Source organism: Tetrao urogallus, assembly GCF_951394365.1.
Source record: "Tetrao urogallus genome assembly, chromosome: 35".
NCBI lineage: Eukaryota > Metazoa > Chordata > Aves > Galliformes > Phasianidae > Tetrao > Tetrao urogallus.
In genome coordinates, this window is record NC_136848.1 from 433,868 (window position 1) to 460,571 (window position 26,704).

Here is a 26,704-nt window from a genome sequence, read left to right on the forward strand (position 1 = left end):
GTAAAAGGGTCCCCGGGTTGCGCAGCGCTCGGGGTCCGGTTGGGAAAAGGGAATCGAGGCATTCGGGGCGGGGCGGGGTGCGAGGACGGCCCCGTTCCCTCCTCCCATCCGTTCTCTCTCCGGGGCGGAGCGCGGCGGCGGTGGCGGCGGTGGTACCGGCACCGACCCCGAGCCCGGCCCGGCCCGGCCCCGCGGAGCCGCCGCATGAAGGTGCGCGGGGCCGGGACCGCCATCGCCACCGGAACCGGGACCGGGATCGGCAGCGGGGGGGAGGCGGAGCGGCGGGAAGCGGCTCCGGTGGGGACCCGTTGCCGACGGACCGGGCTGGAGCGTTGTCTCGGGGCTGTCCCCCCCCCCACGCCGCCGCCGGTGTCACCCGGTGGTTCCGGTGGGGACAATAAGCGGCTGTCGGTGCTGCTGAAGAAGATGCACTTGTTCCGGAGCTCCAGCTACGAGATCAGGCTGGAAGGAGAGGGGGGGAGCCTGCCCCGCATCCAAGGCATCCGCTGGGTGAGTGCGGGGACAGCGGGAGCTGTGGGTTACGGGGACACGAGGGAGGTGGGATACGGGGATGTGGGGCAGTGGGGACAGTGGGTGTGGGGACATGGGGAGAGCAGGGACCGCGGGTACTGACCCCACATGCAGGATCTTGCATGCTGCTTGCCCCCACCTCTGCGCCCTTCACCAGAACGAACATCCCCAACCCCCTCCAGCCCTCTGCCCCCGTCCCATTCCATGTCCCTTTGCCAAGAGCTGTTGGCACCTGCTGGATAAATGTCCCCAGTGCCAGCCCCACACTGTCCCCTCTTGCTGGGGGTGGCCCTTTCCCACAGTGGGACAAACCTGAAGGAAAAAGAGGGAAAGCACTTTACAGGAGCATCCCACCCCGCACCCAGGGGCTGGGGGAGTTGGAGCCGAGCGGGACCCCCATGCTGAGCTCAACCCTCCGTCCTTCTCCGCCTTCCAGGTGCCCTGAGGTCCGTGCTGTGCTTCCCTGTTCCCATTCCTTGGCCGTGAGCTCAGCTGTGCAGCCTTCAGCCCCAACCCAGGGGCAGATTTGGCAGCAAAGCACAGAACGAACCAGGTGCCACCGTGCTCCAGCGCGCAGCGCCCGGGCAGAGCACCCCAACCCACTGCCAGCAGGAAACACCTTCCCCACACCCAACCCTGGCTTCCATACATTCTCTCCCCAGCCGCTCAGGCCGTTGCTTACAAGAGAAACCGGTCGCTTGGCAGCGGTTCGGTGCACGCCGCCACAACCCCAACCTTCTGCTGTTTCCCTATGGGGCAAAACGTCCCTTTGCAGCCCCCTCAATGCTGGAGGGGTGGAGGGGCTGCAGCCATTCACCTTCACACAGCCTGGCTGAGGACAAACCTTAGGGAACAAAAGGAAATCGCTTTATTCCGTCTGTTTGCATTCCTGTACAACCTCCTTCCCGAAGCAAAAAGGCTCCCCATGCTGCAATGGAACTTTCTGTGTCCCCCCCCCCGACTTTTTCTTTTCTTCCCTATCCTTCTGGATGCTTTTCTCTCCAGAACTTTAAGGGTTTGGGGGCTCCATGTTGGGTGTTTGCTCTCTCAGAAGCACGGGGCAGCAGCGCATTGCAGCACTTCTGCTTTAAAGCGCTGGGCTGGCAGAAATTGGGCAAAATAGGGCAAAATGTGAAGCGTGGTGGCACGCACAGCATGGCAGAATTGTGCCCCCCTCTGTGCGGCCTCCTGGTGCTTGGGGACACCCCCTGGCCATTTGTGGGGAAGGGGACAGAAGGGACATTTTTCTCCTGCAGGTAGGAGGGTGCTGGGGCAGGGAGGAGGAATGAGGGTTGGGTTGGCTGTGCCTTGGGGATGCCACATCCCTCCTCTCCATTGCTGCAGCTCCTGGCTCTGTGTCACTCCCCCCCACCTCTCCAGGAGTCTCCCTGGCACCGAATGTCTCCCAGCTCAGTGGGGTGACACCAACCACCGTCCCCAATGGCTGCACTCATCCCACGTGTGCCACGGTCAACCCATGTGTGCCATCATCATCCCACTTGTGCAATGGTTATTGTCACCCCACATGTGCCACAGTCATTATCACCCCATATGTGCCATGGTCATGCCACGTGTGCCACGGTCATTGTCACCCCATGTATGCCAGTGTCACCCCATGTGTGCCATGGTCATTGTCAGCCCATGTGTGCCACCATCATTCCATGAGTGCCATGGTCATCGTCACCCCATGTGTGCCACGATCACCCCATATGTGCCATGGTCATTGTCACCCTATGTGTGCCATCATCATCCCATGACTGCCATGGTCATTGTCACCCCACATGTGCCACGGTCATTGTCACCCCATGTTTGCCACTGTCACCCCATAAGTGCAACGGTCATTGTCGCCCTACGTGTGCCACGGTCACCCCATATGTGCCATGGTCATTGTCACCCCAGGTGTGCCATGGTCACCCCATATGTGCCATGGTCATTGTCACCCCATGTGTGCCATGGTCACCCCATATGTGCCATGGTCATTGTCACCCCATGTTTGCCCCTGTCACCCCATATGTGCCATGGTCATTGTCACCCCAGGTGTGCCACCATCATCCCATGAGAGCCACGGTCATTGTCACCCCACGTTTGCCACTGTCACCCCATAAGTGCCATGGTTATTGTCACCCCACATGTGCCATGGTCATCCCATATGTGCCACCATCATCCCATGAGAGCCACAGTCACTGTCACCCCATGTTTGCTACTGTCACCCCATAAGTGCCATGGTTATTGCCACCACATGTGCGCCATGGTCACCCCATGTGTGCCATCATTGCATTGAGGGGATGGACCCCTCCCAGCGGGGGTCGTGGGGATAACTGAGCCCCTGGCGTGGCGCCTCTCCTTCAGAGCCTGCGGATGGGCGAGGACTTTCTCTGGAGCCGTAAAACCCAAAATAGCTCCTTGTTGTTTTTTCCCCGGGATCCCAAACAAAGCAGAACGCTCACTGCCGGCCTTGGCCGCTCGCCCACGGCTGCCGGATTTCTGGAGCCCACCAGGATCCCTCCTGTCCCGTAAGCAGGAAGATGGAAACAGGCAACTCCTTCGGAAGCTCTTTGGAGACGGCAGCTGCGGGGCTGCAGCCATCGGGGGGCTGGGAAGGAGGGAGGGGGGGGGGGACATCCTGAAGGGCCGGACCTGGGAACCATGGGGTGCCACGGCACAGGAAGGGGAGCTGGTGGGGAGAAACCTCAGTGAGCAGCTGTCCTTGGGCAGGGAAGAGTTTCTCAGTCTCCTTGGCCGTCCTTGCTTGGAGCAGCACCGTGGCACGTCTTGGCTCTCTGCCCCAAGGACGGAGCGGGGTTACAGGGGTGACGGCGGAGGCGGCTCTGCTTGGGGACGGGAGCAGTGGGTGGCATCGCCCTGCGGGTCCCGCAGCTCCGGCTGCAGCCCGGCTCCGGGTTTGCAAACATTTGCTCGACAACCGTCGGTGCGTTTCCTGCTCGGCGGGGCGTCACGAGGCTCGGGGAAAGTTTGCTGAGTGAGTAAGAGGAGGCGTCCCCGCATTGGTGACAGCGGGAGGCTGCGGATGTGGCTGGAGAGTGCTGCGCTCCTGAGCTCCTTTGCTTCTGCCTCTTCCTGAGCCTCTTGCAAAGGGCTGCCGTGAGCCCGGGGAGGAGGAAGAGGAGGAGGAGGAGGAGAAAGAGGAAGGTTGTGGGGTGCGGAAAGGGCTGGAGGCGATGGAGCAGCCTGAGCCATGCAGAGCAGCCAGAGTTGGGTGCCCACCTCCAGCACCTGCCTGCACCCGGCGGTGCTGGGCGGTTCGGGGTCCCTTCAGCTCCCTGCAAAGCAGTTTTATTTTGCATTCAATTCATTTGTAGAGGAGGACAGCAGCTCCTCCGCCTTGGATTCCAGCATTGAGGCTTTCAGCTGCTCTGTGCCTCTCCATGGAGTTGCTTAAAGCTTCCTTACCCTTTCAATTACACGGAAGATCTGACCCAGAAGACTCTGAATTCCCAAAATCGCATTATGAGCGCTGCCCAAAATGGCCTTTTGAGCACCTCCACCAGCCCTGAGTGCTGCAGGATCTTCCCAGGGAGGTTTTCAAATCCTCCACAAACAGCCTGAGGGCACAAAGCCTTGCTCTGGAGATGCTCCCAGAAGGATGCTCCATGCCGTGCCATAGGGCTCGAGCTCCAGCTGCCTTCAGTGCGCGATGAAAGGCTGTTGGGAGCTGGTGGCACAGCCAAAAAGGGAGGAAAACAGCAGAAAAAAGCAGAATTAGGAGGAAAAAATAAAAGCATTGCCGATGGCAGTGGCCAAAAGGAAGGGCAGTGGTGGAGGACGCAGATGGAGAGGGCTGAGCATCACAACCATTGCCATTTGGGTGGAATATCCCTTGTGGTTGAACGTGAGCTGCTCCAGTTTGCAGTGTGCAGAGCTGCATCCCTGGGCCCTTCTGCTGGAATCCGACATCTTTTCCATCTTCCTCTCCTGGATGAGGCTTCAAAGCTGGAGGAGAAGCTCGGGGCTTTCCCTTGCTCTGCCCTTCCTGCAGGTCGCTCTGATGTCCTCCGCCAGCAGCGAGCGCTCGCTCTGTGTCTCACATCGGTGCCTTTGATCCCTTCGCGCAAAGGCTTTGCTTTTAACTTCCTCCTTTCATCCTTTCATCTCCCAGCTCTTTCCCTTCGGTGCGTTCCCCATCCCGGAGTGAAACGTGGCTGCAGGGCAGCTTGCAGGGTTTGGGTCCCCTGCTGTGCACGTGGAGGGGTTGCTGCAGTGCAGAGATGTGGGGTGCGTTGAGCCACGTCCGTTCGTGGCCCCATTCAGGCATCCCAGCTCCTCCTTGCTGGTTTCCAGCAGTGCCTGAATTGTTCTCCCTGATGGACGCTGGGCATTCCGTGTTGGCGTGGCTGAAATGGGCCGAAATAAAGCTGGAAGTGGGTGGTTGGTGGATGCAGGTGTTGCAGGGGGGTCTGTTCAGGAGGACGGTGCTGGTGGAGGTTCAGGGATGTGTGTGCACCCCCTCCCGGTGCAGAGCAGATGGGGCTGAGTGGTGCATGGTGTGCGCAGGAAGGGAGTTAGGGTTAGGGTTCCACTGCACTGCATTGCTTTCACTGCATTCCACAGCATTGCATTTGGGTTAGGGTGAAATTCAGGACTAGGGTTGCACTGCATTGCTCTGCATTGGGTTAGGGTTGGTGGTTAGGGTTAGCAGCTAGGGTTAGGGCTAAGGTCAGGGTTAGGATTGCATTGCATTCCATTGCTTTGCTTTGTGGATTTCATTGCATTTCATTGCGTTTGCCCTTCTTTTTAGGGCCACCAACACTTTCTATTTGCTTTTCCAGACCCCGCTTTTGGATGCTGAATCCTCCCTGGATTATGGACACAGCCTTACCCAGGTGAGGATGCTGCAGAGACACGAGTGTGGCATTCAGAGAAGGGCTGATGGGGGGAGAAACAAAAGGAAGGCTGCGGTGGGGGGGTGGGAGGGCATGATGGCACAGCGGATCCTTTGGGATCAGCCATTCCTGGGGCTGGGGATGGAGATCCTGAGGTGCTGGGATGGGCTACAGCTGGGCACTGAGCAGGTTCAGCACGAAGAGGTGCGAGGAGCTCTCACTGCCCAACACCCTCCAGGCACCATAGAACCTCATTTCCCCTCCAGGCATCCTCGGAGAAGATCTGGAGAGCTGGAAAGCTCCTCTTCACCTACCTCACCAGCACCAGCCCCAGCCTCATCCGGGACCATAAGCATCACCTGCGGCACCACAGGTGGGACCTCCAGCACCCCTTAGAGAGCCTCGGAGGGCTCCCAGATGCTGCAGCCTTTCATTGTGGGTGTTTTCCTCTCTTTGCAGGAGGTGCTGCTCTGGAAAGGAGCTGGTGGACTGGATGCTGAATGCAGAGCTGGGCATCCAGACAAGGAGCCAAGCCATCGGCGTGGGGCAGGTGCTGGTGGACGGCGGGGTCCTGACGCACGGTGAGGGGGTCCCCGAGGGCATCCCGGGTTACCCATGGATCCACACCCCCAGCTCATGTGCTCTTCCCTCCCCGCAGTGAAACAGGAGTGGCATTTCCAGGACAAGGACACCCAGTTCTATCGCTTTGCTGAGTTGGAGCTGAGCCCCGAACCCCGCATGGGGCTGCGGGATGCGGAGGAGCTGCTGGAGGCGGTGACCTTCCTGGCACAGCTGGGGCCTGATGCACTGCTCACCATGGCCCTGCGCAAACCGTGAGTGCTGGGGGGCTCCTGGGGGGCTTCTAGGTGCTCCTGGGGGCTTCTAGGTACTCCCGGAGGTCCTGGTGGCTCGCTTCCGTCCTGCTCCAATCACAGCTGGAGATGCTGCAGATAGGGAATCCCGAGCATCCTTTCCCCCTCTGGGACTGGAGAGGATGCAGGAGGGAATCCAGGACTTTGAGATGCTCTCAGTGGCCACTTACCACCCCTGTCCCCCTCCCAGGCCTGCCCAGCGCACAGAGGATGAGCTGGAACTCATTTTTGAGGAGCTGCTCCACATTAAAGCCGTGGCTCACCTCTCCAATTCGGTGAGTGCGGGCTGCACCCTGCTGCCTCCATGCCTGCATCCATCCCCTCCAAACCCTCCTGCATCCCACTGCCTCCCCTCCACGCATCCTCCTGCTCTCCTGGCCCTTTGCAGCCACCCCTGGGTTGTCACCCTGCGTGTCTCCTCCATGCTGAGGGTGGCTGCTCCTTGCTGCAGGTGAAGCGAGAGCTGGCGTCTGTGCTGATGTTCGAGTCACACCAGCGAGCCGGCACCGTGTGTGAGTGTCCCCACTGAATTCCGTGTGCTGGGGGATGGGATGGCCCCTAGGACAGCATCCCCAGGTTGGGTGGGCATTGCTGTCCGTGTGGATGCTCCTGCTGGCTCTGTGGAGCAGGGGTGGATGGGTGGGATGGGGCGGATGAAGGTACTTTGGGGTCTCACCCATCTGGCTGAGGGGTTGTTGTTGGGATGGGGGCTGACGAGGGATGCTCTGGCTCTCACTCACGCCACCATTTCCCCCGCAGTGTTCAGCCAAGGGGATAAAGGCACCTCGTGGTACATCGTCTGGAAGGGTTCGGTGAACGTGGTCACCCATGGCAAGGTAGGTGCGTCCCCACGCCTCCACCCCATCCCTGCTGTCAACCTTGGTGCCAAGGTGCACCCCGTTTCTCCAACCTGGCCTGGGTCAGGTTCGGGTTTGGGTTAGCCCTGTCCCCTTGCAGGGCTTGGTGGCCACGTTGCATGAAGGGGACGATTTTGGGCAGCTGGCACTTGTGAACGACGCTCCCCGAGCGGCCAGCATCATCCTGAGGGAGGACAACTGCCACTTCCTGAGGGTGGACAAACAGGATTTCAACCGCATCCTCAAGGTGGGCAGCTGGGATCTCCTGTGCTGGGCACCATCCCAGGACCTTCCTGTGGCTGTGGGATGTGGGGTTTGCTCTGGGATGTGCAAAGTGTGGTGGTTGCAGGGGGATGGGGTGCAGTGAACCACCGTGCAGTGCCAAAGGAGTGCTGGGGTGGAAGAAGCTGTGTGAGCAATGCACTCTGCAGCCCGTGCTGCTTGCTGGCAGCTGGCTTTGCCCAGGGATCAGCCTGGGGAGGACAGGCTGTGGTCACCAAGCCAGGCTGAAGGCTGCTTTCCCCATTTAGGACGTGGAAGCCAACACCATGCGCCTGAAGGAGCACGGGAAGGTGGTGCTGGTGCTGCAAAAGAACCTGCAGGGAGGCAGCAGCCAGCCGGCCACGACGCGGAGCAGCAGGTGACAGCAACAGCTGCCCGTCCCCATCCCTCCTGCTGCAGGCACACTGCTGGCCTTTCCCTGAGCCTTCTCTTGGGGGAATCTGGGGAGAATCGTGGCAATGGGGATGCCAAAGCCGTTCTGAGCGCTGGGTCCTTGATGCGCTTCAGGTACCTGGTGATGGCTGGGACACCAGAGAAGATCCTGGAGCACCTGCTGGAGTTCATGAGGCTCGACGCCACGCTTTACGACCCCGTGGGTAGGTGGGGGCTGCCCTTTTCTCTCCATCAAATCCCTCCTTTGGGCTGGGAGAACTGCAGAGCGTCTCCTCCCTCCTCTCCCACGTCCCCACACCCCGCACGCAGAGCTGTAGAACAGGGAGAGCCGGGAGCCAGGAGGTGTCCCCAGCGGGTAAAAAATCCCAACTGCAGAACCGGCATCCAACCTCCTCCCCGCTCCCGACTTTTTATGATTTCCATTCCAAAAAGCCTTTCCCTTCATTCCAAAAAATAATACATCCGCATTCTTCTCAGCCCTTTCCTCGGCCTTTAGAAGCTAAACGTGACCCAGTGGGAGCTGTGAGGTGGAAGAGCCCATGGCAACCCCACAGGGTTGTCCCCAGCCCGGTGCGGGCACAGCACAGCGGGGCTGTCTGCTCTCTTCCAGACACACTCCTGGGGGATTTCCTGCTGACCTACACTGTATTCATGCCGACCTCACAGCTCTGCAGGGCTCTGCTGCATCAATATCCTTCTGCTGCTGATGGGGGGCCCGTGGCATGCAGCCCCTCCTGCAGGGACCACCTTGGTCCCCGTCCCCTTAATGGCACATTGGGATGGCGGTGGGGACCCCAAATCTCCAAGCGAAGGGCACGTCCCCATTCCCTGTGCTCGTGGGGCGAGGGCTCCTCTCGCTGCCTTTGCCCACATCCTCCATACTGGTGCCCTTAACTGGTCCCAGTTTCCGTGCAGAGCCGCTGGATGGCTCAGAGCAGGAGAAAGCCACCTACTGCCTGCACAAGCGCCGCAAGATCCTGCGCCTGGTGAGCCAGTGGGTGCTGCTCTACGGGCGGCTGCTGCAGGGCGACCGCAGCACCACGGCTCTGCTGCAGGTACTGGGAGCACAGGGCAGCCCCTTGGGGTCCCCACGTCACCGCTGGGTCACACTGAGTGCCCCCCCTGTCCTCCCATAGAACCTCGCTGACTTGGTGAGCCAGGACCCTCGGCTGGGGGCCATGGTGCAGGAGCAGGAGCGGCGGCGGCCCCGAGCGTGAGTGCCACGAGTGTCTCCATCCCATAATCACCCGGTGCCACCTCCGTCCGTTGCATCCTTGTGCCCTCGGGGTGACTTCAGACATCTCCATCCCATAATGACCCGGTGCCACCTCCACCCTTGTGGCCCTGAGGGCGGCATCCTAAGTGCTGCTGCCCTCTTAACAACTCCTTTCCTCCTCTTGATGCAGGATGGAGAATGGGGACAGCAGCATTTCTCCCCAGCCCAAGGTAGGGGCAGCCCTGGGGGTGTCAGGAACAGGGAGATGGGATCCCCAGAAGCGGGGTATCAAGGGGGTGCCATGCTTCCCACTCTCCCCCCTCTCGCTGCAGTCTCGGAGCTCCATGAGCTGGCTCTCCAGCCAAGACGAGGCGGCTTTGAGCAGCAGCTGTGCCTTAAGAGCCCAGGATAAAGGTACAGGGACCTCGGGCACAGCCGTGGCGCCTGATCCCTCCAGATGTGGTCGCAGTGCTGATGCCTCCACCCTGACAGTGCCCTACGAGATCTACAGAGCTGACCATTCGTGCCTGGTGACGGTGCTGCCCGTCAACGCATCGGTGCGGGATGTCCTGCAGTCCCTCGCTCCACAGCTCGGCTGGGATGAAGAGCATCTCCTGGTGAAGGTGAATTCATCCGGAGGTGAGCGGTGGTCCCGGGTCACTCCAGGGTCCCTGAGCTCTGCAGCAGCTCAGCACCCATCCTCCCGTCTCCTGCAGAGAAAGTGGGGCTGCAGCTGGACGCCGTGGGGGTGTTCACCTCGCTGGGGCTCAACGAAAGGCTCTTTGCTGTCAGCGTGGAGGAGCTGAGCAGTTTGGTGAGCTGGGGGGGGGTCGGCATGGGATGGGAGGTGCTGAGGGGGTGTTGTGGTTCTGGAACTGGGTTGGGCGTCGCTTTGCTCCGTGGAGCACAGCTGCTGGCATTGCTTCTGGTCCTTCAGCTCCAAGGGGGTCTGTGAGGAGATTTGGGGGGGCATCTGTGAGTTGAGATAGAGGCGAAGGGTGGGAGTTCAATGAGCTGAGCAGGAGGGAATAGAGGGAGACCCGTGAACCAGAATGGAGGGGGTTTGATGAGTGAGAGAAGGGAATCAGGGAGCCACGATGGAGAGGATGAAGGGGATTTCAGTGAGCCGGGCGGTAGGGGGGGCATGAATCCCGCTGGAGGAGGTGATTTCAGTGAGCTGAGCAATAGGGGGAGCCATGAAACACAAGGGAGAGGATGGAGGAGATTTCAATACTGGGCGGTAGGGGGGACCCATGAACCAAGTGGAGGTGATGAAGGGCCTTGGTGAGCCCAGCTCTGATCCTGGCTCTGGACTGGGGTGTCCCTCACCCCCATTCTGTGTGCAGACCCCCCACCCTGAGCAGTTGGGCCCCCACGTTGGCTCCTCGGACACGTTGGATCTCATCAGCTCCAAAGACCTGGCCAGCCACCTCACAGACCATGACTGGAACCTCTTCAAGAGCATCCACCAGGTAATGGCAGCACCTGGATGCCTGGGCAGGGGGATTCAATCCTCCAGGGTGATTCTGGGGGTCCCCCTGTCACATCTCCGCCCATCCTCTGCCACACCAGGTGGAGATGATCCACTACATCGTGGGGCCACAGAAGTTCCACGAGGTGACGACAGCCAACCTGGAGCGAATGATGCGGCGTTTCAACGAGCTGCAGTACTGGGTGGCCACCGAGCTGTGCCTCTGCCCTGAGCTGGGCAGGAGAGCCCAACTGCTGCGCAAGTTCATCAAGCTGGCTGCACAGTGAGTGTCCCCAGTGTCCCCTCCACCAACTGGGACAGGTTGGTGTCTTCCCCGCTCACCTCATCCCATGGCCGCAGCCTCAAGGAGCAGAAGAATCTGAATTCCTTCTTCGCGGTGATGTTTGGTGTGAGCAACACAGCCGTGAGCCGCCTTGCCAAGACCTGGGAGGTAACAGCCCACGGGCTCCTGCCACCTCCCCTGGGCTCTGCAGTGACAGATCCAAGTCTCCATGACAAAGATCAGGGGTGGCCAAGCTCCTGGGTTCCCACATGAGCTGCACCCCAAGGCCTGGGGAGGCCATGAAGATCAGGATGCAATTGTTGGAAGGGACCTTAAAGATCATGGAACCATGGGATGGTTGGGTTGAAAGGGTTCTTAGGGATCATAGAACCATGGGATGGTTGAGTTGGAAGGGTTCTTAAGGATCATGGAACCATGGGATGGTTGGGTTGGAAGGGTTCTTAAGGATCATGGAACCATGGGATGGTTGGGTTGGAAGGGACCTTAAAGATCATGGAACCATGGGATGGTTGGGTTGGAAGGGTCCTTAAAGATCATGGAACCATGGGATGGTTGGGTTGAAAGGTCCTTAAAGATCATGGAACCATGGGATGGTTGGGTTGGAAGGTCCGTTGCTGCCAAGCACCCAGACCAATCAACATGACAGATCCCAAAGAGGGGAATTGGGATGGGGGTCTTGGAGGTGCATGGAGATTTAGGGGGGTTGGGGACGGTGGTTCGTGGGGCCATCCTGACCCCCTCTCTGTGCAGAGGCTGCCCCACAAGATCCGTAAGCTGCACGCGGCGCTGGAGCGGATGCTGGTGAGTGCAGCTGCTTCCCATGGAGCTGGAGGGTCTCGGTGATGGGATGGGGGTTTAGGGGTCAGGAAGCAGAGCTGGGGGGTTCTGTGCCTGCCCCATATCTCTGGGTTTACTGCCACTCCATGCTGCTCCTGCTTCCCCTAATACACAGGGATGGCACGGAGGTGGTGCAATGTGTGCTCCCACGTTTGGGATGCGCTGTTCCAGGGCACCCCCTCCCCACATCTCTGCTGCCCCATCAGCCCCCATCCCTCTGCCTGTCCCCAGGACCCATCATGGAACCACCGGGTCTATCGTCTGGCCGTCGCCAAGCTGAGCCCCCCCATCATCCCCTTCGTCCCCCTCCTCCTTAAAGGTGCGTACCACAGCTTTGCGCACGCAGGGGACTGAGAAACCAAACCCAGGGCTCACCCTGACGCCCCCCCCCCCTGTCCTCCACCCCCATCCCCTCCTGTTGCAGACTTGACCTTCATCCACGAGGGCAACCGCACGCTGGCCGAGAACCTCATCAACTTTGAGAAGATGGTGAGTGGCGGTGGGGGGCTGCTCCCCTTGGACCACCCTTTGTGGGCGCTGCTTGGCCCGGAGCATCCACGCAGCATCAGCCGTGCCCCACGGTGGGGGTGAGGAGGGCAGTTTCTGCTGAAGCTGCAGGGTGTTTTCCCAGCTGGGAGCAAAATGGTGCTGGGTGGCAACGAGTCAACCTCTGTGTGCATTGCCCGCAGCACATGATGGCGAAGACGGTGCGCGTCCTGCAGCGCTGCCGGGGCCAGGCACATGGTGAGTGGGGCTGGGGGGGTCGTGGGGTTTGGGGTGTCATGGGGTTGGGGGTGTCATGGGGCTGGGGGGCCGTCGCTCAGCTCCTGCTTTCTGTATGCACCCAGCTCCGCTGTCCCCACTGCGGAATCGCTCCCCACACCGACCAGAGGATGCCAGGGCTGTCAGGATCAGCACATGTAGGTGTGGGGCTGGGTTCTTAATGAGGTTTACTCGTTAAGTGCATTAATAGGGTCCACTGGTGTGCCTGTTGTTCTTTAAAAGTGGAGGGATGTGAACACTGGGATGGTGTTGTTGGTGCCTCGGCATTTCCAGCTGGGCATCACTTTGCCCCATGGAACGCACCTGTTCCCATTTTCTTCTGCTCCTTTAGTGCCAAGGGGGAGGTGGGAGGGTCCTGGGACTGAAACCTTGGAGGTGTTGGGGGGATTTCGTTGAGATTTGCAGTGGGGAATAGCGGGGATCCGTGAGCCACAGGAAGAGGGTTCAGTGGGCTGAGCTAAGGGTGATGGAGGGGGATCAGAAAGCCGCAGTTGAGAAGATGGAGGGGATTTCAGTGAGCTGAGCAAGAGGGGGGACCCAAGAACCCAACTGGAGATGATGGAGGGGCTTCAAAACGGGCGAGAGGGGGGACCCACGAACCAAGTTGGGGTGATGAAGGGGATTGCAATGAGGTGGGCAGTTTAGGGAGACCCACAAGCCAAGTTGGGGGGGATAGAGGAGGATCCGTGGGTCAGGCTGCAGGCAGAGATGGGGATGTGAGCAATGAGGAGGGGGGGTCTCACTGAGCCCATCCCTCACCCTGCAGGCTCGGAGCAGTCGCTGAGCGTGCGGAGCCCCGTCTCCACCTGGGCGTATCTGCAGCACCTGAAAGCCATCGACAGCCAGAAGGAGCTGCTGCGGCTCTCCAGAGACCTGGAGTCCTGATGGGCAGGAGGGAAAGGGAGCCAGGACTCAGCAGGGACGTGGCACTGTGTGTGCTGATGGCACAGCAGCCCCGTGGCTCTGCTATGGGAGCCAGACCTGTCCGTGCAGTCGGGAGCTCACGGGGGCTGTGGGCAGGTGAGGCCACGGACAGCAGGGTCTGCAGCCCCCACGCAGTGAGCAATAGAGGTATTTTTGTATGCAAGGCTGTGCTCACCTTATTTCTCCATGCAGCAGCCTGCATTCGCTCCATGCGCTGTCGGGGTGCCCTGGGTGCCCCCAGCACCAATGCTGTCTGCTCTGGGGGTGCTGCGCTCCATCCCTCTGTCCTGTTTGCCCCCTGGGATGTGCTGTGTCCTCCATCTCAGCTCCCTGGAGCTGCATGGATCCAGGAGCACAGCTTGGGCTAAGCTCAGCCACCTGCGTGCCTCGGTTTCCCCACATGGACAGGGGAAGAACAGCAGCAGAGATGCAACAGCCTCTGTTGTGGTGGGAGGAAGATGCAGTGATGGAGACAGAGGGATCAGATCAAGCTGTTCCCAAACCCCCACTCACCCCTCCCCGCACCTCTGGCTGTGCATGGAGCAATGATTGTCCCAGTGCTATAAGCAGGAGGAATGGGGCTGTGGGCTTCAAGGCCGATCCCTGCCCCTAAAGTCTTCCCACGTTTGCAGGGTACCAAGCAAGGCTGGGGTACAAGGGACCAGAGCACTGCTGAGTTCCACCTCACAGTTCAGGGGGTTGGGTTGCTTACAATAAAATTCCCCATCACAGCTAAGAGAAGATTCAAACGTTGCAGCCAGCTCCAGGGTGGGACATGGGGTCCTGGTACCCCCCTGTGTTCGTGCCATGGCCCTTGGGATCCTCTGCTCCTCGGTTCTGGGGTTGTTCCACCAGTGGGGTTGGGCAGGGGGTCCGGTTCCCATCTTCCTTGGTTCCTGAGTGAAGCATTTCACCATTTGGGATCCAGGTGTGACCCGCACAGATCTGGGCAGTGCTGGGCACTGTCCTCAGCTCTGCCATAGGTCCATCCTCCTACAGCCACACACAGCCCAGCTCTGAGCCCCCAACGCTCAGCAGGCCTCTGCACTCCCCAAAACACTCCTGAGGTGTTTGCCCCTGGGTTGACAGCACAGGGCACAGCACAGTGTCAGTGCTGGAGCAAGTCCTGCTCTGCTAAACATCCCCATTTGGAAAGCCGGGACCAACTCTTATCACCCTGTGTCCCCCTGGTTTTGGGCTCCACCTGAACCATCCCCTGACCACATCCAGATGAGCTGGAGCAAAGCAGAGCAGTGATTCCCTGCCATGTGGCCCCAAATCAGGCAGCCCGGAGCTCCTTCCATCACCTTCTCCAGGTTCCTTGCCCTCAAGGAGCCCTGATGTGGAGGAGCTCATTTTGGTGAAGGAAGGGTTAAGTGGAAGCTGTGCGCTTTCCAGCTGGATCCCAGCCTGCGGATTACCTTCAGCCTGCAGATCTGCTGCCTGGTTGTGTCCCAGGGCTTCTCCCTTCCTCCTGCAGACACGACGCTGGCCCCAACATCAGGCTTGGCTGCAGGCATCTCTGCTTGACTGGAAAAGCTGAGCCCTGTCTGCTTCCCTTGGTTCAAGCACACCCCGTTCCCTACACTTTCCATAAGCTAAACCCACGCTGGGATTTCCCCAGGAGCACCACCTCCTTTAGATCCCACCCCACCAGCTGTTCCCATGGGGAGCAGAAGCCCCACAAGGTCGCTGCCCTCCATGGGGAGAAGCTCTGGGTGCAAGAGAAGAGGGCAGGAGGCTCCCACCTCCTCCATGGGGCTGCTCCACATCCCAACATCTCCTCCTCTTCCTCCTGTGGGGCTGAAGGACCCATTGCCCATCCCAGCATCCTGGAGAGGAGCAGAATGGACGCCCCATGGCCGCAGCCAAAACCCAGTGCCTGGGTATCGCTCTCAACTTCTTGCAGCCAGGAATCTTTCTTTCTTTTCCCTGTTTCCTCCACCTCTGCTGCTTTGTTGGACATTTTCCCCATCGGTGTTGAACAACTGGCATTCATCAGAGCCCAACCCAGGTGCCTGAGGGTGAAGGCAAGCTGGTCCCAAAGCAATTACAGGCATGAGAAAATCCCAAATCTCACAGCATCTCCCAGCTTGGTCATGTGCAGGGTGTGAGAGGCAGCCCGTGCACACTCAGCTCATGATGACACCGAATCATCCCAGAAAACAAAACTGCTGTCAGCACGGACGTGTCAGCGGGGTCAGCAGCTCGGGGAGGAGGATAGGAAATGACAGAGGGGTGAGAAGGATGCCAAACCTTTTTTCCTTACGGAACTGCTCAGCTGTGTGCCAAGGGGTGCAGTGAGGGGTCAGGATGGGTGCTACTGGAGGGGTCACAGGTTGCATCCACTGGGCTGGGTGCTGTTCAGAGCAGGGACATCTGCTTGGGGTGGGGGTTTGGAGGGGGGTGGTCGTGGATCCTGCTGGTGGTGATGAGGAGGGGGTGGGCAGAAGGAAAATGCAGCTCCCAGGGCTGCACGCAGGGCTGGTGGCGGGGCTCTCTGAGGAAGCACAGGCAGGGGGATGCGGGGATGCAGCACCCAGTGACACCAATACCCACCCTGATCCCCCTTGGAGGTGAGGACCCCCCTCCCAACCCCCCCAAGATGCTTTCCCTTTGCTCCACAACCGTCACGCTGGGGAAGTGCAGACAGAGAAGTGGAGCAATCCCAGGAGCTGGAATTACCAGCCCTCCTCCCACACTGGGCAGGCTGTAATTAGGACACACACGTAATGAGCTCTGGTGAAGTTGGGGTGCAGCCTGCAGTGAGGTCCTTGGTTTCACCAGGCTCCTCCCTCCGCTCTGGGGACCCGCATATAGCAGGGAGAGCTCAGCAGCACCCACGTTACTGCCAGAGAGCTGAGATGCTGCGAAGCACCGGGATGATGAAGGCCTTCATCCTCTTCCTCGGGGTGGGAATGGCCTTGGGCTGTGAGTACCAGAGCTCTGCGTGGGGAGGGGGCCACACTGGGCTGAAGGAAGGGGGGATTTGGGGAGTGGGGAGCTCAGGGTGCACCAGGTGCTTGGAATGGGGTCGGATCTTTCCCAAAGAGTGGGGGATATTTCCACGCTGGAGGGTTTCCCTGGGGTTTCTGCTGGTGATGGAATGGGGGTTGTCCTTCTCTTGGCTGGGTTTTGGGCACGCTGCCGTGCTTTCCTCCTGCAAACCCACCTTCCCTCTGCTCCTTCATCCTGGGAGAGCAACGAGGGCGATTTCTCCACTTCCTTACCCACAAACCTGCTGCTGGATGGGGGGTGATGGAGCCCAGCAACTGCGAGGCACAACATGAATCTGGATGTTTTGCCCACGGCAAGCACCAGCCAAAGCTCCCAGACAACACAGCTCAGCCACACCAGCACAGCTCCAGCGCTCAGACTGGAAGCACACCAGGATGCTCTGGGGCTCCCAGCACCCCAGGCTCTCACCTGGCTTCACCTCGAACCAGCTCACACCTCGGGCAGTGAGCAAAGCAGTGTGAAAGCTGTCATCACAGTGCATCACCAGAACTGCCTGCAGCTTCCAGGGCCGCGAGCATCCCGGGTCGACAGGGCAGCACCTGTGGGACAGGTCTGGTGGCAGCGGGTTTGGTCACCCCATCATCGGTCAAACAAGAGGTGCTTGTGGAGCTCGGGGATCATCCTTGCAGCTGTTGGTGTGAGTTAAAGGGCTCGGCCCCGCTCTGTATGGCCACGAGCTGCAGTGCAATGCAATGCAATGCACGCCAAAAAAAAAGGGTTTGAGAGATGGGGCAGAGCAGGGCTCAAAGGATGCATGGGCAGGGATGGCAGCTGCAGTAAGGAGCAGCGCCTGAGCATCGTGCTTTTGGCTCTGCTCATCGGCGCGCCGCACGTGATGAGCTGCTGCCGCTGCTGCATTCTTGGATGAAGCGTGGACCTGTGGTCTGTTCTCGAGCAAAGGAGTTTCATCACCATTCTGATGCTGTGAGCTGTGTCTGACACTCCAGGAGCAGGCGGCTCAACCCAGGATGAGCAGTGAGGAGTTTTGCAAGGCCAAGGTGTAAGAGGAGCTGCTTCCACGTTGGGCTGCCCATGAGGAGTCACCACGTTCTCATCCTGATTAATGACCCTCGTGAGGAAGCACGGCTCTGGCTGAGGAGCTGAAGGGCTTTTGGGCTCCATGCAGGCAGAGTATCCACTGATCTTGGCACAAACTCAATGCAGATTCCATCGTTTGGGGGCCATCCTGAGGATTTGGCTGCCAAAACCACTTCTGTCCTCAACTTGCCTCATTTGGCAACCGTCGGGAGAGGATTCTGCCGGGGGAGGGCAGGAAGATTGAGTCCTGTGTAGGACAGGAGGCAGGAGGGCAGGAGGATGAGTCCGGGTCTCTCTACACAGATCCCAGCATCTTTTGGGCACAGCATCCCCTGGGCACAGCATCCCCTGGGCACAGCATTTGGGCACAACATCCCAATGGGCACAGCATCCTCTGGGCACAGCATTTTGGCACAGCATCCCCTGGGCACAGCATCCTCTGGGCGCAGCATTTTGGCACAGCATCCTTTGGGCACAGCATTGCACAGATGCACAGATGCTGAGCACTGCAGGACACATCCCTCTCCTCCTGACCTCCTTCAGCACTGCCAGCTCTCCCTTTGATTCTTCTCCCTAAAGAGTGTTCCAGCAGTTCTAACGTAACCATGAAGAGTTGCAGGCTGCCCTATGGCTGTTTTTAGGTTCAAACCTGGTGAGCAAACACCCTCCTGCAGCCATCCCACTGCAGGGAAAAGCCTGGGATGCTGCAGCTCTGAGCTTTGAGAAGGCACCTGAGCTTTGGAAGGGAACGGCCGATGCTGAGCTCTCTCTGAAGGCTCTGTGCAGCTCCCAGCCCTGCTGAGCTGCAGTGCATCCCAGTGCTGGGCTTTGCCATAACACGCTCAGGGAACTTCTCAGCTCTGACCCACGCGTGGGCAGTTCCTGCCTTGTGCAATCCCTCCATGGCTGCAGCTGGAAAATGAGCCTGGATGTGTCATTCGGGGTGACTGATCCCCACTGGTGCTTTGGGAGTGAGAGGGATGGAAACAAAACGGGGATTGCTGCTGCTCATCCCCGCTGGGGCTCCAGACCTGCTCAGCTGGGTGACCTGGGGGCAGATGGAGCAGCGCTCACCTCAAACTACCGGATGGGACGAAGTAGAACCACGGGTGAATCTCCTCCAGGAGCACCCCAGGAAGCCAAGCAGCACTCAGCAGTGCGCAACCAGAGGTGCTGAGGCAGAGAGGTTCTTCCCTCCCACCACCCCCTGTAGTTTGGCAGCTCCAAAACAGCAGAACTGGGGCGAAACGCACAACAGCAGAGCAATGGATGCGGTGGCAGGGAGAAATCGCTCAGTGCAACACTCAGAGGTCACGACAAAGGTTGGGGTTTGCCAATGCTGCCTCTCACCTTGGTGCCATACAGCACCCTGCGAGGGCCCCTCGTCCTTTTGGGACACGACGTTGGCACTGCTCATAGCACAGCTTGGGGCTCAGCTCTAATTTTAGGTGCGTAATGGAGCTGCGTGATGCATGGATGGTATAAATAGCTCAGGAAGGAGTCCCCTGTTTTCATTGCGAATTGCAAATAAAGGCGTCTGGAATGCGGTGCTGCTCTGGGCCATGGGCTGAGGCGGGCATTAGGGGGTGAATCAGGGCAGGGATGAATGAAGGAGCCAGGAAGGCGCTTCCTGGTGCCAAGTGGCCGCAACGTCTCTGTAGCTGAATGACCACAGAGAAGCTGCCCTGAGGACTCACCTGATCCAAACCCAACTCATCCATCCCAAAGGTTCCTGAGTAAGCTCCAGCCGTGGAGCTTGGTCCGTTTTGCTCTGCCAAAATGAGGAGGGAATGGTGTCAGGTCACACAGCCAGCGCTTTGGGCACTGCAATGCTGCAGATTGAGGGGCTGCTCAGCCCCACAGCAGCCAGAGTTCCTCTTCTCCCCCCTGCACACCGCCAGTGTGGCTGTCCCCATGCTGTCCCTTTGTCCCCATGCTGTCTCCTTGTCTCCTTGCTGTCCACCAGGACCCAGAAGGAAGATCCACTCCCGGATTTGGGTCTGGATGGAGCAGGGCTGCTGGCCCGCCCCACAGAACCACACTGTTGTTTCTCTCCCCCAAAGCCCTGTACACGGACCCCGACTCCTGCAGGGGACGCTGCGAGGAACCCTACAGCCACGAGGATGAGTGCCACTGCGACGCCGACTGCCGGAGCCGCAACAGCTGCTGCTGGGATTACCTGGAGCACTGCGGGGCGGGTGAGCATGGATGGGTGGGCAGCACCCAGCAATGGGGTGCAGAGGGCTGAATGCATCCGCCTGCGCTGCTTTGCAGTTGGGTGCACGGTCCTGGGTGCAGCTCCTTCACCCTGAGCTTCTTCTCTTGGCTCTGTGCAGGTGAGGAAGCGGTGCACAGACGTGCTGAAGGTGGGCAGCGTCACCCCACAGGGATTGCGGGGAGCAGCATCGCACCTGAGGGCTTCTATCCAAAAAAGGAGGGCTTGGTGCTGGCTGGGGGCATCCCTCCATGCTCTGGGGTCATGCCATGCCCCCCAGCTCCCATCTCTCTCCTCAGAGCACTTCTCCAGCAGCCACGATGCCATCAGCGATGAGGAGCTGCTCCACGTCTCCGAGCAGCTCTATGGGGCGGATCGCAACAAGGCTCAACCCAAAGACATCGCCATCAACCCACAGCACCGGGTTGACCCCGACCAAACGGGGCTCCAGGAGGATCGCTCCCCCGAGCCGTGAGTGTGTTTTACCAGTGCATGGCCGGGAGGTTGGGCTGGGTGGTCTTAAAGGTCTTTTCCAGCCTTAATGATTCTATGGTTCCAAGGGGATGCCGTGGTCAGGACCCCAACAGCTGGGCTTGGAGGCAGGGATGGTTTTCATGTGGGATCTCTACTCATAGAGCTGTAGAATCATGGAATCATTCAGGTTGGAAAAGACCTCCAGGATCTCGAGGTCCAAATCATGGAATCATTCAGGTTGGAAAAGACCTCCAGGATCTCGAGGTCCAACCCCAGCCCGTCCCCCCATGCCCGCCAACCTCGTCCCCAAGCGCCACATCCTTGCCATTCCTTGTCCCCTCCTGGGTTGGTGGCCCCACCACCTCCCTGGGCAGTCCATGCCAATGCATTACCACTCTTTTGGAGAAGAAATTGTTCGTAATATCCAACATGAAGCTCCCCTGGTGCAACCAAAGGCCATCGTTTCTCATCCCCTCCTCACCCCAACCTCCTTTCAGGGCGCTGTTGAGAGCAATAATGTCACCCCTGATCCTCCCTTCGAGAGTGAACCACCCCAGTCCCCATCACATCTGTGCTCCAGACCCCTCCCAGCTCCATTCCCCTCTCTGGATGCACTCCAACACCTCCATGTCTTTCCTGGCTGGTTGTTATGACTCAAGTGCAGCACTTGGCCCTATTGAACCTCATCCCATTGACCTCAACCCATGGATTCAGCCCACCCGGACCCCTCTGTAGGGCCTCCCTACCCCTCTCCTCCCCAGCTCACGTCCTGCTCTCTCCCAGGCTCTACGCATACGTCAACGAGAAGCTCTTCTCCAAACCCACCTACGCCAGCTTCATCCGTTTGCTGGACAACTACCAGAGGGCGACGGGTCGTGAGGAGGAGGTGACGGCCGAGGAGCTGCAGGAGCAGAACGTCTTCCTCCGGGAGGTGATGAAGACGGAGCTCATGAAGAAACTTTTTGCTTTCCTCCATAAAAAAAGTGAGCGTGGATCAAGGCCGGGGCCGGCCGCGATGGGGTCTGTGTGCTGATCCAGCAGCTCCTTCCCTCTGCATACAGATCGTTACAGCTCCGAGGAGGAATTCCTGCAGGATCTGAAGGAGATGTGGTTTGGGCTCTACTCCCGAGGTGATGGAGAGAAGGACTCCAGCGGCTTCGAGCACGTCTTCTCAGGTGGAGCGCACCCCAGGAGGATGGGGAACGTGGGGCAGCTCCTCCGGGTCCTGGATGGGGGATTTGGGTTGGGTTGGGGGAGGCACAGTGGAGCAGAGCTGGGATTTGGGGCGTTCGGCCCCATCTGAGCACATCCCTGGTTTAAAAGGGGGGCAAAGCTGGGGGATTTGGGGTGAGGGTGCCCGGCTCACCTCGATTCTCCTTTGTGTTTAGGGGAGATTAAGAAAGGGAAAGTGAGTGGATTTCACAACTGGATCCGCTTCTACCTCCTGGAAAAGCAGGGACTGGTCAACTACTTCAGCCACAACTTCGATGGGCCGGTGAGCCATGCCATGGGGCAATGCAGGATTTGGGCAGGGACCGCTGACCCCACTCCATCAGCCGCATCCCAAGACCCCCAGGATGTGGGGCAGAGCTACTCAGCCTGCTGCGTCCCCGTATGGGGGCCTTGGGATGGAAGCAGGGTGGGCAGATCCCACTGTGATGGGCGAATGGGGCAGATGTGGGGCTGGGAGTGCCCTGCTTAGGGTGCAGCCAGGCTTTGCTTGGCTCCCATGCCCTGCTATGGAGGATCTCATCCCCAAACCCCCTTTCTGCTGCTTCCAGTGGGACACCTACCCTGATGTACTGGGGCTGCAGTTCAGCTGGGATGGCTTCTACAAGGAGGTGGGCTCTGCCTTCATCGGCTGCAGCCCCGAGTTTGAATTTGGCATCTACACGTTGTGCTTCATTGCCCGACCTGGGAGGGCGTAAGTACTGCATCCGTCTGTCTGTCCTCTGGCCACGGAGCCGGCGGCGCCTTCCTGTCCCCACTCTGAATTTGGGAAACCCTATGGAGCAGCTGAGCCAGGTCCCACTGCCCTCAGCTTTGGGTTGGGGGTTGGAGGCATGGGGACACCCTATGGAGGCGATGGTGTGGGGCAGAGCTGTATGTCCCCACAGATGTCACCTGAGCTTGGGTGGCCACGGCGTCAGCATCCAGACCTACACCTGGACCAAGTCCACCTACGGCCATGGCAAGAAATACATCGCCACTGCCTATGTCATCTCACCCTGAGCCCATCCACGTCCCGGCCAGGAGGAACGGGGCGTCTGCAGCCCCTCTGCTCCGGGGCCATGGGCTGCCCCACAGCACGGCCCCCTATATGGGGCAGGACTGGTCCTGCCCTGGGAGACGGATGGCCACGGGACCTGTGTGGAGCAGGACAGCCCATATGGAGGCTGTGGGGGGATGGAGGTGGCAGCCCCGGTGCCATCGAGTGTGGCACTGCCTGCTGACAGCAGGAGAGCCGGGGAGCTGCGAGGGATTTGCAGTGGACAGAAGCAACCTCAAGTGGAATAAATACTGAGGCTGGAAGGAAACGCGTTCAGTTCCTCACTGCTGTGGGTCAGGGTGGGTTTGGGGGCCTCCGTGCTGCTCACCCATCTGGAGCAGCACCCCAAAAATTGTCCCCCACCCCTCCTTCTCCCAGCCATGCAGCCAGCTGGGTGCTAACGGGCTAATTCCTGCTCCAGTGGGTCCTGCCCCAAGGAATTGCCCCACTGGGGCCCTCTGAGCTTCTGTGTCCCTCAAGCTGTGTCCCTGAGGCTCTGTCCCCTCCCCGAGGACCATCGCAGGGGAACTGGGGGCTGCCTGCACCGAAGCCCAGCTGAACTCTCCCCAGAGACCCCCAGCTCTCCCCAGTGCCCCCCAGCACAGAGCGCAAACCCGGGAGCCCCGTGTGCAGCTTGTCCAAAGCAGACAACACCTACTGTAACTCCATCCCCCCATATCCCCACAAAGCCCCCACACCCTGGGGTTGACAAAGACCCCAAAAACTGTGCTGAGCCCCCTCAAATCTGCTCCTCCCCGTGCTCAGCCTCACATGTACACCCTCTCCTCCTCTCCTTAGGATTTCGGGTGCTCCTGGCAGGACAGCCGCGAACAGCAGGGCAACTTTATGTGTATATGCGTGTGTCCCACCCTATTTACATCCCCCCCCCCCCCCCATTTACATCCTTCCCCCCTCCCCCCTTTTGCAGCAGCACGGGGTCCCAGGGTGGGGATGCTGCTCTGGCGGGCAGCACTGCTGAGATTGGAGCTGCCCGACAGATGGCGGCTGCAACAGTTCCTGGCGGAGGGCTGGGCGTCCCCGCGCCATCTGCCAGGGGTCACAGGTGACCCCCCAAACCCCGCCGAAGGGGAGGGGGGCATGCCAGAGCGTGATTTATAGGGATGCACTGGGGAGCGTTGGGGGAGTGGGACGGCCGGATGCAGGGTTGGGGGGGTGGATCTCTCTCTCTTTCCCCAGCTCTGTGCCATGCATGCAGCCCAGGAGCTGCGGGGGGATGCTCCCCTGCTGGGGTGGGTTTGCAGGGGGCAGATTGCACAGGGCAGAGCGCAGGGGGATGATGATGCCCCACGTATCTGCTTGCTGGAGCTCACCCTAAAGCTTTCCGGCGGAGCTGTCAAGGCAGCTGGTGGCGGCTGCTTGTCGCAGGGCTGCCCTGGCACAGCACCCAGCTCCTCCTCCCCAACCCCATCCTCCACGTGCCCACCTCAGATATCCTCCCCGTGATGCCCAACTGCCCTTCCCTGTCCATCCAGCAGGATCCCAGGTTGCAGCTCTCCTCTTTGCAGCTGCAGGGCACCCAGGGCTGATTTCCCTGCAGCCGTTTCTGGGGTGAACGGAGGCAAAGCCCAGCAGGAACAGCTCACCCACCTCGCTCCCATTCTGCTGCGATGGGGATGGGGTGAATTGCTGAGAGATGCTTGGGGGATGCTGGGGAGCTGCTATTCACTTTGGCTGCATCCAGGAGGACGTTCCCTTGTTGCTGCAGACTCCGGAGGTGCAAGAAGGAAGGAGGAGGGCACGTTCCTGGGAATCAGCTTCGTCTGGAAGCTGGCAGCCGGGACCTGAAGGCTGCAGATAACACCCAGCAGCAGAGCACAGCCAGAGGGTCGGTGTGGGCACAGTCCCTGCTCCAGCCTTGACCCACAGCATCCATAGGGACGTGGCCAAGGACCTTGAAGATCCATTGGGGTCCGGCACCCTGTGCACTGCTGGAAGGGACCCCAAGACCTTCCCTAGGGCCACCCCATCCCTCCCCGTCTCCCCGCCCTGGGGACAGACTCTGCAGAGAGGAGAGGAACCCTCAGAAAGTGTTGGGAAATGAAACAAAACAAGCGGAGAAGAAAGGGAAGGGCAGGAGCAGGGCGGAGAGGAGGGGCAGGTGTCAGCAAGCTGCCTCCAGCCATCTGTTGCCAGCTTGGGGACTCGGGGCCCCCCCAGAGCTGCGTCTGATGGGGACGATGCTCAATCTCGGGGGGGACACGCGGCCGCATCCCCCACCTGAGCGCAGTCGGGGATGTGGGGCTGAGAGGGAGTGTGGGAGAGGCGGGGGGCTGCACCCAGGAGGAACGGGGCCGTCCCCGCGGTGCCCCACAGAAACTCGCCTGGCAGATGTGCCCCCCTCCTACAGTCAGGGTTATGCGAGGCGAGGTTGAGAGAGCAGCCCTGAAATGTGGCTTTGAGGGATGCGCAAAGGTGACGGGCATCGTGCAGAGGGGCTGCGGGATGCGGTGAGCACCTCTAAGCAGGGCACCGTGTCTGCATCCCCAGATAATTCCCCTGGGTAAGCTGAGCAGCTCCAAATGTGGGCAAGAGGCCCCCAGGAAGGTTGTCCTCCTGAGGGACGACGCTGGCATGGGTCTGCCCCGCACCCCATGGGTCACCCCTACACCCCACAGCCAGACCCTGAGTGCCACACCGTCCCCATGGGAGCTTTGCAGAGTGAGGATGAGGAGGGTCCCAGCTCCCCATGAGCCCTGCTTGTGTGTGTTTGTGTGTGGCATCCTAATCCCAGAGGCCTTGGGGAGCGGGACGCTGAGCTTTAATCCCCTTCTGTAAGCGATACGGCCCTAACTGCCCCGATGGGACTCCGACCACATCTGGTCACACAGCCCAAAGGGCTGCCCGGCACGGCGCTGCGCTAAGAGGATGAGGATGCAGAGGGGGACAGGATAAACCATTTACGCCGCGGGCGCTGTTCTCTCGGCGGCGATCAGATGTCGGAGCTGGGGCTCCATCTGGGCACGCGGCACCTCGGAGGCCTCCCTCCTCTCTTCTTGTCCCGTGCAAAGAGCCCCACGTCATGCAGCCACCTGCCATCCTGCTCTCTATGCTCGGTGCTGTGGCAGAAATGCCCCCCCAGCAGCCCCCCGCCCTCCCAGCACCAACCCCACGCTCTGCCCTGCGCTGCAACACTCAGCTCTGCGCCAAGGAGGGAGATGCTATAGGGGAGAGCAGGAGGGGGCTCAGAAAGCTGCTATCCCTGCCCTGAGTGGAGGAACTGACCCCAAATAAGCTCAGGTGCTCCTTTGAACATCCTAGAACAGACCCAGCGGCTGTGCTCCCTTCTCCCCCCCGTTCATTTGGGGATGTGGGAGAGGGGCTGAATCCTGCTGCCAGGCTCTGGGCACCACGAATCCTCCTCTCACAGCTAATGTTTCCCTCTGGGCTGCAAACACAGAGCCCCTCCTGAGGGGCCATCGCTGGCAGCTGGGCTGGGGGCTGCGCTCAGCGCCGGGTTAACGAGCGCAGCCCCACAGCGCGGCCGTTAGCGCATATGGGAGCGTGAGCGGGGAGCGACGCGTGCCGGGATCCTGGAGGCGTTTGGGTCAGAGCTCCCTCTTCTCCATCACTTCTCACAGCTGCAGGCTCCGTTCCAGCCACAGTGTGAGGGCAGCGATGGAAATGCTCAGAGCCACCCCCCCGCATCCCACTGCATCCCTCCTGCATCCCTTCTTCATCCCCCACATATCCTTCTTGCACCCCCCTGCATTCGCCCTACATCTTTCCTGCATTCCCCATGCACCCCTCCTGCATCCCTCCTGCATCCCCCCTGCACCTCCCATCTGCTCCCCATTGCATCCCCCCCTGCATCTCCCTACATCCCTCCTGCATCCCCCCCATATCCTCCCTGAACCCCTCCCCCCCCCGCATCCCTCCTGATCCTCCTGCACCACTCCTGTGCCCCTCCTGCACCCCTCCTGCATCCCCCCTGCACCTCCCATCCTCTCCCCATTGCATCCCCCCCTGCATCTCCTTACATCCCTCCTGCATCCTCCCTGAATCCCTCCTGCATCCCCCCCATATCCTCCCTGAACCCCTCCCCCCCCCCCCCATCCCTCCTGATCCTCCTGCATCCCTCCTGCACCCCTCCTTCATCCCCCACTCATCTTCCCTGCATCCCCCCTACATCCCACCTGCATCCTCCCCCCCCCCCGATCCCTCCCAGCGCAGAGCAGCGGGTGTGGATCAGTCGCACTGATGGGATGCTGCTCCCGGTGCTGTTGACCCACAGCTGTCTGCAGCCGTTGCAGAGCCACAGCAGTTGCCGTGAGCTGTGACCAACGGCCGGGGCTGACTGTGTCCCCTCTCCCCATGTCCCCCCCCCCCCGCTCCTCCCCCCCGGTGAGGGACACCCCATG

At 60.2% G+C, this 26,704-nt stretch overlaps 2 protein-coding genes across 2 annotated transcripts; both read left to right on the top strand.

The window, feature by feature from the left end:
• Positions 1 to 204: 204 nt before the first annotated feature.
• RAPGEF3 (Rap guanine nucleotide exchange factor 3) lies at positions 205 to 13,304 on the top strand (the record flags this gene model as incomplete). Its single annotated transcript, XM_079547925.1, has 27 exons — positions 205 to 510; positions 5,319 to 5,372; positions 5,639 to 5,745; positions 5,832 to 5,953; positions 6,031 to 6,205; positions 6,435 to 6,519; positions 6,696 to 6,756; positions 7,004 to 7,080; positions 7,202 to 7,348; positions 7,632 to 7,741; positions 7,891 to 7,979; positions 8,387 to 8,465; positions 8,681 to 8,831; positions 8,913 to 8,989; positions 9,183 to 9,222; positions 9,325 to 9,406; positions 9,485 to 9,631; positions 9,709 to 9,806; positions 10,339 to 10,464; positions 10,565 to 10,746; positions 10,824 to 10,914; positions 11,518 to 11,568; positions 11,836 to 11,923; positions 12,029 to 12,093; positions 12,294 to 12,348; positions 12,453 to 12,524; positions 13,154 to 13,304. The coding sequence occupies 27 exons, from the start codon at positions 205 to 207 to the stop codon at positions 13,270 to 13,272; spliced, it is 2,856 nt and encodes a 951-aa protein (XP_079404051.1). The 3' UTR covers positions 13,273 to 13,304.
• A 2,871-nt stretch (positions 13,305 to 16,175) lies between these two features.
• Positions 16,176 to 22,288, top strand: ENDOU (endonuclease, poly(U) specific; the record flags this gene model as incomplete). Its single annotated transcript, XM_079547926.1, has 8 exons — positions 16,176 to 16,242; positions 19,431 to 19,576; positions 19,863 to 20,053; positions 20,840 to 21,039; positions 21,118 to 21,231; positions 21,445 to 21,551; positions 21,838 to 21,980; positions 22,174 to 22,288. 8 exons carry the CDS (start codon positions 16,176 to 16,178, stop codon positions 22,286 to 22,288), a joined length of 1,083 nt encoding a protein of 360 aa, XP_079404052.1.
• Between the last annotated feature and the right edge of the window lie 4,416 nt (positions 22,289 to 26,704).